Source organism: Argopecten irradians, chromosome 1 (genome assembly GCF_041381155.1).
Source record: "Argopecten irradians isolate NY chromosome 1, Ai_NY, whole genome shotgun sequence".
Classification (NCBI taxonomy): domain Eukaryota; kingdom Metazoa; phylum Mollusca; class Bivalvia; order Pectinida; family Pectinidae; genus Argopecten; species Argopecten irradians.
The window spans coordinates 11675459-11685065 of record NC_091134.1 but is presented as its reverse complement, the minus strand read 5'-3'; the positions used below and the strand labels follow the sequence as shown (position 1 = coordinate 11685065).

At 37.4% G+C, this 9607-nt stretch overlaps 1 protein-coding gene across 1 annotated transcript; it reads right to left on the bottom strand.

Annotated features, from left to right (window-relative positions):
* Positions 1–5853: 5853 nt before the first annotated feature.
* Positions 5854–6512, bottom strand: LOC138335372 (uncharacterized). Its single transcript, XM_069284804.1, has 2 exons — positions 6282–6512; positions 5854–6171 (listed from the first exon to the last, which is right to left on the bottom strand). The coding sequence occupies exons 1-2, from the start codon at positions 6510–6512 to the stop codon at positions 5854–5856; spliced, it is 549 nt and encodes a 182-aa protein (XP_069140905.1).
* Positions 6513–9607: the final 3095 nt, after the last annotated feature.

The window sequence follows — 9607 nt, the reverse complement described above, 5'->3', positions numbered from 1 at the left end:
CTTGATTTCTCCAACATTTATTTTCTTTCCGTCTGCACAGAACTTGTATGTTTTTTTCAGCTATTGACAGATTCTGAAAACACTCTTCGAATGTATCATGTTCATCATAATTGATGTCCGTCTGATCGAGTGAATGTAGGAAATCGTGGATTCGGACAGACGTTTCCTGCATTGTGAATCAATTTCGTCTTCTTCAGATTCTTTAAACACATTTTCGTCGGTTAATGTTCTAATTGGAGTCGAATATTACCTACTTTTTTTTGGAAATTTGAAAAGGTGAAGTAGTTTATGATCTTTGAGAAATTCCAATTTTCTTGGATTTCAAAAGTATGACAAGTTTGTATTTATCAAGCAAAATTTGTGTTTTTTTTCTTCTTAAAGTAATGGCCTGAAATGTAGATTTTCCCGCGGAAATTATTCTTCTTTGTGAGAATAATTCCTCATCTGGATGTTGTTTGATGCAGTGGTCAACGATAAATCGGATGTCTCGTATAAGTTAATGGTAATGCAAATACTTGTAGTCTTCAAGAACGTTAACTGCCTACAAAAAAGCCAGTGCAAATATTATAGCGGCTACCTATACTGTCGTTTATGATTGAACTGTCTCCACCTATACAATTCAATTGGGTTTACAATTTCTTATATTTAGCAGAGTTAACAGCATCGGTGAAAGTTCTATTTAATATATATTTGTTGCGGACATATTTTTCCTATAATAAGGTCTAAAACTACTTCAAAACTTTGAAATTTCCGTTCACGATTGACAAGAATATCCACCGATGTTGTCTGCCCTTAGTGTTTTTCTAGTACTCTTGCTTTGAATATCTAGATGATGAAACGTTTCTCGCAAATAAGTTTACCAATAAAATCATTTGGTAAAAATGCCTAATACACTTACCATGGTTAATACATCAGGAATTATACGGAACGACACCAAAATGCTAAAATTAGTCGTGGTCGATCCATTCCACAAATAACGCTAGGCTTCGAAGAACTAAGCTTCCCCTGGCTATACAGATCGTGCTTACTTCCGTTTCCACACTGATTTATGTTTATGTGGTAAATAAAAAACTAGGAAAAAAACTTGAAACTTGATCAACTGATTTACTTTCGGACAACTAAATTCATATATATATTAATATATTGCATCAGACATAATTAACCATATGTCTCATTTATATAATATTGTGACGATATTTGGGTTTGGTCTACAGGGACCCCTATACAATTTTATTATCCTAAAACGACATAAATAAATAAATAGAAATAACACTATACGCTGAGAATTATAGCGCGCGACCTGAGTAAGGGAGATAATTCAGTGCCCTTGGTTATCTTACGGAGGACCCCAAATGACCACTTCCAAATTAAACATAGAACAGAATACACACACTCATTATTTTCTGTATTTTTTACAGGTAAGGATCCAATGTTTGTCCCCTTCCTATAAAACATATTTATGGTAAAAGAGTCTGAGAATATATTATCATTATTGAATATGTCTATTTTCATGCTTAATTATTTTTATTAGGTGAACTGTAGTTTGAAGCGAAGTTGTAGATTCCTACCATGTGTGTAATATGCCGCAAGGTGCACAGAATTCAGATATGTGTTTGAACTTTGTAAATAGTTATTTGCAAGCGTTTGTTCGTTTATTTTAACGTCCTATTACAGCCAGTGTCATGTAAGGACGACCTCCCATGTATGCAGTGTGTAGCGTGTGTGAAGTGCGAAGTTCGTGTTTTGGGAGAATGCGGTATGTTCGTGTTGTGCCTTCTTGTATAGTTGAACTGTTGCCTTTTTATTGTGCTATATCATTGAAGCATGCCGCCGAAGACATCAAGCAACATACCACATTCAGTCACATTATACTTACAACGGGCGAATCAGTCGTCCCACTCCCTGTTTGCTGAGCGCTAAGCAAGAGCAGAATCTACCACTATTATTAGACAGTGGTGTGTCTCGGCCAGGGGGCAAAACCAAGAGCCTTCCTCACAGGGGCGAACGCTCAACTCAAGGCCAAAAGTGAGGCGGCGCCAAGAAGGTATTAGGAAACAAAGTCAGTTAGTAAGAAGAGAAAAGATAATATCCTAAATTTAGTCGCCTTTTACGATCATGCAATGGGGGCAGCAGGTACAATTCTAACGACCTACCTGCAAGTGGAATTCATGTTGAAATATCAGATCAATTTATTTTATCAATGGTATATGGTTTATTCTGTAAACAGATAGTACGACTTCCTCGTATTTTTGTACCGTCGCCATGTTGGACACGGGTAGCTGCAGTTACCATAATGCGGTTCCACTCTGTGACAGAGACCAATTCGACCGTAGCGCTCTCCTCAGAAGAGAAGACTTCCAAAACGAGCATCCAGAAACATAAGAGTTAAAATCGAGTTACCTTCTGAACGCTGGGTACAACGCTATCGTCATCGAGACAGGCTTGTAGACGACAAGGTATTAGACATTCAGAGACGACGAAATGGCTACAAACATTACATTCAAGGTTAATCAGTCGTTACAGACATTCACGTGATAATCTCGTTAAAGTTTGCTTTTAGCTAACGGAAGTCCCTGATGCTCCACAAACTAGTGTTTTCCTAAAAACGCCGAAGTGTCCCATGTCAATAAGTTTCTAATAGACCCTGACTACCACCGGAACACGGGCACGCGACTAGATTCATAGTAACAGGAATTTCCGTGAGCTTTTAGCTGTGCCGTCTATGATCGATGTACATCGACTCTATTTCATTGCAATGTCGTAATTCACGGAAGTGTTAAGCGCTCCTGATGACTGCGAGAGAAGCGTTTATGTGACTTGGACATGCCATGACATGGTGCGGATTCGTCAATCAGTATTATTAAGAAACAATCAGAGGAAAAATAATTGAAAAAAAGAGAGGAACTAATGTCGGGAAAGAAAACAGCAACACGTCCACGAAACGTAACGGGGCCTAAGTGCACATCAATTATGAAAAAGCGCACATGTATTGTTATTACACATGTTGCTACAGCAAGGTTTAATTCGCTAAGTTTGGTGGTCGTACATAGTGAAAGTTACCGTGGTGAGAAAACCCAATTGAAAGCAATTTTGTGTCGGTTTTGGTGAAACGTGCAGGCTAATATATAAAGATCGAACAATGTTTTCATTTTGTTTTGAGGTAGTATGAACGCATTCAAAACACTGTTCAATCTGTACAGTTACATGTGAATCTCCATCTACTGCATGCTTCCAACCTCTCACAAAGGAAAACTGTGGCCAATAAATTTAGTGCAACCACGGTTGAGTCCATACATACTCTCTTTTCATGGTCAATCAGGATTATTACATGACCATGAAAGGGGCTGGACATTTGTGCATGGTAGCAAATGCTGTAAAAGAGGGGAGATAATCATTAGTCACCTTGTTATAGTCATTAGATTAATTAAAAGACCGACTAAACAATGTTAACAAGATTTTTAGAAATACAATGCAATAAGAAAATCACATTTATTTTAATGCACATCAAAAACTTCATTAGTTATTATTTCCATGAATTTATTATATAATAGCAACTTCGTATTGTAAGGAACATTCAACAAATGATGCCTTAGTATTAATATATATGCATTTTATCAATTGAAAGCACAGATGGAAATAATTTTAAATACAATTTACTTACATTTAAAATTTTAGACAATTTCCTTTTTCATTTACTTATTTTTCTTGCAATCGGTGAACAGAGCTCGATAATAATCTAATTGTTTCATACTAAACATATCTCCCAAAACATTTTTATGCAGCATGCTGCAGAATCAAAGTTTTTATCTCTACACATGGCAAAACTCCTTACGATGGACAATGACCAACTTAAACTTTTCACATTTTGAACTTCTTCTCAAGTTCTACCAGTGCGATTAAGCTGAAACTTGCACGGAATGATCCTGACATCGTCCCGACCAAGTGTTGTTATTTTTCGGGTCGATCCGAAATCCACGATGGCCGCCACAGTCGCCATCTTGAAAACACATTTTGAACCTCTTCTCAAGTTTTACCGGTGCGATTTAGCAGAAACTTGCATAAAATGATCCCGAGATGGTCCCAACAAAATGTTGTTATATTTCGGGTCGATCCGAAATCCAAGATGGCCGTCACAACCGCCATCTTGAAAACACATTTTGCACTTCTTATCAAATTCTACCAGTGCGATTTAGCTGAAACTTGCATGAACTGATCCTGACATGGTCCCAACAAAGTGTTGTTATTTTTCGGGTCGATTTGAAATCCAAGATGGCCGCCACAGCAGCCATCTTGAAAACACATTTTGAATTTCTTCTTTAGTTCTTTTTGGTTGAAACTTGCATGAAATGATCCTGACATGGTCCCGACAAAATGTTGTTACATCCCTTGATGATCACAAATCGAAGATGGCTACCATGACACAATATCTAATTAATTCCCTATACGATTATTGCCAAGGTAATCAGATGACCGTTAAGGCCCTTGGGCCTCTTGTGAAATCAACCTGTCTTTTTGTTCGAGGTTAAGAAGCATGCAGTAGGTCAGTTATTGCATGATTTCTCGTCACTCGGGACTTATTACCCCTCTCTTCGCTCATAATGTACATAAGGTATCATCACTTTCTGAACAATTTTATTAAAATAAATAAAACGGTAATTTTCATAACGTGGGTCGTCTTATGTTTCCCGACGTCGTCCTAGATACCGCGCGGTAGTTGACCATCACTGCACCAGACGGCAAAACAGTAAAACGAATCTCCACAGTTATATATTACACAGGAAATCTTGCATATGTTTGGTGTTGTTACCTAATCTTAGGCCATCGATATGTATTTTCTTATGTTATTAATGTTTTTAAGAAACCTTTATATCTTGTTTCGGAAAGGCAGTGGGCCTTTAACCTGGATTTACCTGTCTTTTTGACTACCAGTATAATATAAAAACATGTAGATACATTAAGAATATTTGTAATATCATAAAAAGATAACAATTTGTTAATTAATTCAATGAAAATCAAGGACTAGGATCACTTATAAATCCTTGATCAACACAGACTTCCTTCCATAACAATGGATTGAATGCATATGTACAAATATATATGATTATTCCAAGAACAGATATGTAGGCGATAAACCTGGGCCCAGTTTCAAGAACATTCAATAATTTTACAAAAATATTTTATGCTTATATTTAATTATACAGTTGACATTTATGCCTATTCTCGTTAAAAATTCCCTTTTAATAATTCTGCTTAAATACACCCTATATGTAGTTAAATGAAATTAAAAAATAAATCAGCAAACCATTGAACAGTTTACCACAATAATGGAAACCTGATGATTATCATTATATACCGAAGTTTAAACAGGCTTACTCAACAAAAATTCTACCTACAGGTACCTTTCACCTGCTATTTAGAAGGCTTCTTCAGCCCTTATGACAGGGGACATATGGGACCCAACAGAAGATGGATCGCTGTGGTATTCAGCCATCCGTTAACGGAGTGGTCTTTACGTCTCTCCCACATATGTTGATGAACAGTTAGCCCATGGTATTTTGTATATAGCCCCTGACTTGTTCATGGCGGCGGTTTTGTCTTTGGGTGCATCCCCCGAATGGCATTATTGGGTTTGGTGTGCACTGTTACTCCCTCTTTGCGGATAACATTTTCCCGATGTTTTGTATGATAATGTTTCCCTTGGCTTGTTGGCGCTGGTGTGCCCGTTCAGTGTTCTTGGTCCTGCTACTGGGGAAGTCCCAAGCCCACTTACTATAGCCCGAAAGACTGAGAAGTTTCTTCAGGTGATCTTCTTTCTGCGATTTGGCCTGATGCTTGGAGCATATGGAGTTGACTCTATGGGTAAGAGTTGATGGCTGTCGAATTGGAGATATTGGTCGGTGGGTATGGGTTTACGGTACACACTGAACACAAGGGATCCAGTACCGGGATAGAGTTGTCTTTCATCCTCTCGATGGTGAACTTTGTGGCTGGGTGATAGTTGTTAAGATGGTCAGTGAAATTGTCTACCACATTGTTACATATGATGGCCAAGGTATCATCCGCGTATCTCCCCCAATACCTTGGGATGTCCTGGAAGATTCCACGAACTGTTCCATGAAGAGGTTGGCTACGACCGGGCAGACTGGTAGCCCATAGCCGAACCTTCGGTTGCTAAAATTTACAAACAACTACGAAGTAAGTGGTACTTAGGCAAACTTCTAGGAGGTCCGTGATCTGTATGGGGGATAGTATTGTTCGTTCGGCGAGTGTCTGATACGTACGCTCTCCTGTACGGTTACACTGGTGAACAGGGCAGTCGCATCGTCTGACACTAAACACCCAAATGGGCTCAGGTTATACTGTGATAGTGTTTTCACCAGTTCAGTACTGTTCTTGATGTGGTGAGCTGTACGGTATACCAATGAAGATAGGATTTTTGCCAGGAACATAGCTGTGTTATAAGTGTTCGAGCCTCTAGACGCTCTAAGGTAGACCATAGAACTTAGGGACATCGTGGATGTAGGATGTAGGTACCCATACTAGTCAATAGTCAGAAGTCCTTTGTCCTTACATGTAAGAGACCTAAGAAGCTGTACTAGTATGGTGGTATTTCTCGGGCATATAGTTCATCCCCTGGTATCTTAGACTTAGGGAGTTTTTTAAGATCTTAACGCAGTCTGTACGTTAGTCTGTACTGATGATTATCATTGTTTTTTACTCATGGTAAAGTGCTCACATAGCATTTGCATTCTCTCAAAGAATTTTCAATGTGTAGAAGTTTATCTTCTGTAGAAATACATGGGTTTTATAGTGTAATGAAAGTGAATTGATAAAGGATCCATCATGAGTTACCTATCATATAAGATTTATGATACAAGTTTAGAATTTTTCAGTTTTTGTAAGCCTTTGGTGAACAATAATGAAAATTTTGAAACGAGTATCGTAAATGCCATGCTTAGTCCATAATACTTCGTAGTCTGTATCCACGTGTTTCTCTGTTTAGAGTCACGGGCAGAAAGAGAGAGAGCGCGAGCCGGTCACACTACGCACAGGTTAATACACCTGTATAATAGCAACAACCAATGGAATCGAACTCTATATATGTGTGTGTATACTTAAGCATTGATGTCACTATTTTTTAATTTTATCGGGGTATGAAAAAAAATTGTTTGCAAACTGTGTGAATAAAAAATAGTGACATCAATACTTATAATTAATTTTATACTCTATTTGATAAAATGAAGTATGTTTAAGTGTAACATTACAGTGGTTTTTCAAGGGACTCTTTTTTCCGAATCAATACGCAACGTCAATGTCACTATTGTGACGTCACGATAACATCGGGGTTTCGCGCCATTCTCGGATTTTTTTTTTCATAGTGGTATGCAAAAAAATATTGGCCAATCAGAAAGCCAGATTTGGTATGAAAACAAAGTAAAATTAATTATAGATGTATATGAAACATTTAAACAAAAAGATATCTAATTGTAAAAATCCAAATATCAAATTTTGATTTGAGATACCAGGTATATTTAATTAATAAATAACTTATCATTTTATGGATGAATATTTAAGGTAAAATTGCGAAAATATCATCTCCGCATAAATAAATGGAATTTTCTCAATATCTGCCATACAAATGTAATTTTTTTTGACTTTCTAGTCACTGTAGAGTTTTGAGATTTCGGAACAGTTTGGTATTTATATGATATGATTAAATGTATACATGTGTATTTACATACATGATCTTTATGTAATTTAACAGGACCAAGATGCAATTATTCTCTGTAAAGCTTCATAAATACACATGCTGACTTTAAGGATATTGTCTTCATTGGATTCCTGTAATAATAGGAAATTTTAGTAATTATGATAGTGTATTAATTATCTTGTAAATATTATGCAGCTTACGGGTAACTGCAGTTTGTTAAGATACCATAAGATCTTTTTAGATATTTCTCCTAAAACTTGGACGTGATTTTGTTTTTTATTCTTATTAGTATATTTTTGTTTACTATGCTATCTAAATCTCTGATCCGTTGCCGAAATTTCTTGAAATAAGATGTGGAAAATAAACACCTCCCTTTGTATTTACCAGACTTGGTGTTCGGGGAGTGAGTCCAGTCATCTATGCATACCGAATGTAGTGTTAAGAATACAAGTGCAGTTGAGTATTATAAAGCAGAACTGGAAAACATTAAAAATCAACCAAGGTCAATTGTAATTGACCACATACGAAAAATAAAACAATGTCCCAGATTTAGAAATGATCAGAACTGACCTTTATAAAAAAGCCGTTTCTCGTGAAAGTCGGCTTTTTAAGAAGACGGATCGAAACGCGAAAGTTGGGTCAATGGTTCAAGCGTCACTACAGAAAAAACTGTCAAAAGATTGTTTTACCTTGTCAAGTGCGTGTAACGCCGAATTTTCTGGTGACATTTGCGGAAGTCGTACCGACAGGGAAGCAACGCTGGGGTAGTGTGCTTGTCACTAATTCAAAATCACAATCACAACTCAACGATGTTTCGGAAGTACAGATATTGACGGAAACAGTGACAATGATTCAACGCGAGATTCTTTCGATGGAAAAGTACTTACACAGAACAGATAGATGAACTTAAACTGACAAAATCATAAAAGAAAAAAGAAAGTGCACTAACAGGAGCTAAAAAGTTTCAGGATAAAGATAATAAAACACAAACTAGAAAATGTGTGAAAAAAAAGAAACTGTTAAACGAAAACTAGAAGAAATGGAAAATGACGCACACCAGAAAATCGAGAAATTAATCAAGGAAAACGACATGTTTGTTTGTTTGATTGATTAATTAACGTCCTATTAACAGCCAGGGTCATGTAAGGACGGCCTCCCATGTATGCGGTGTGTTGCGTGCATGTTGTGCGAGGTGCGTGTTTGGGGAGACTGCGGTATATTCATGTAGTGTCTTCTTGTATAGTGGAACTTTTGCCCTTTTTATAGTGCTATATCACTGAAGCATGCCGCCGAAGACACCAAGCAACACACCCCACCCGGTCACATTATACTGACAACGGGCGAACCAGTCGTCCCACTCCCTGTATGCTGAGCGCTAAGCAGGAGCAGAAACTACCACTTTTATAGACTGTGGTGTGTCTCGGCCAGGAGACAGAACACAGAGCCTCCTCACAAAGGCGAACGCTCAACTCAAGCCAAAAGTGAGGCGGTGCCAAGGGAGGCATAAGGAAAGATAAAGTCAGTTAGGAAAAAGAGAAAAGAAAAGATTCTAAATTTAGTCGCCTTTTACAATCGTGCAATAGGGGCAGCAGGCACAATTCTAACGCCCTACCTGCAGGGCAAGCTCGAGATAAACTTGAAAAACAATAAGGAAGATATTTACGGCGGCGTATTAGGGCCACTACAAAATTTTATTTATTTTGTACGTACAAGTTAGTATCTTGTACGTACAAGTTAGTATCTTGTACGTACAAGATAGTAACTTGTACGTACAAGATACTATCTTGTACGTACAAGATACTATCTTGTATGTACAAGATACTAAGTTGTACGTACAAGATACTAACTTCGTACAAGATACTAAGTTGTACGTACAAGATACTATCTTGTACGTAC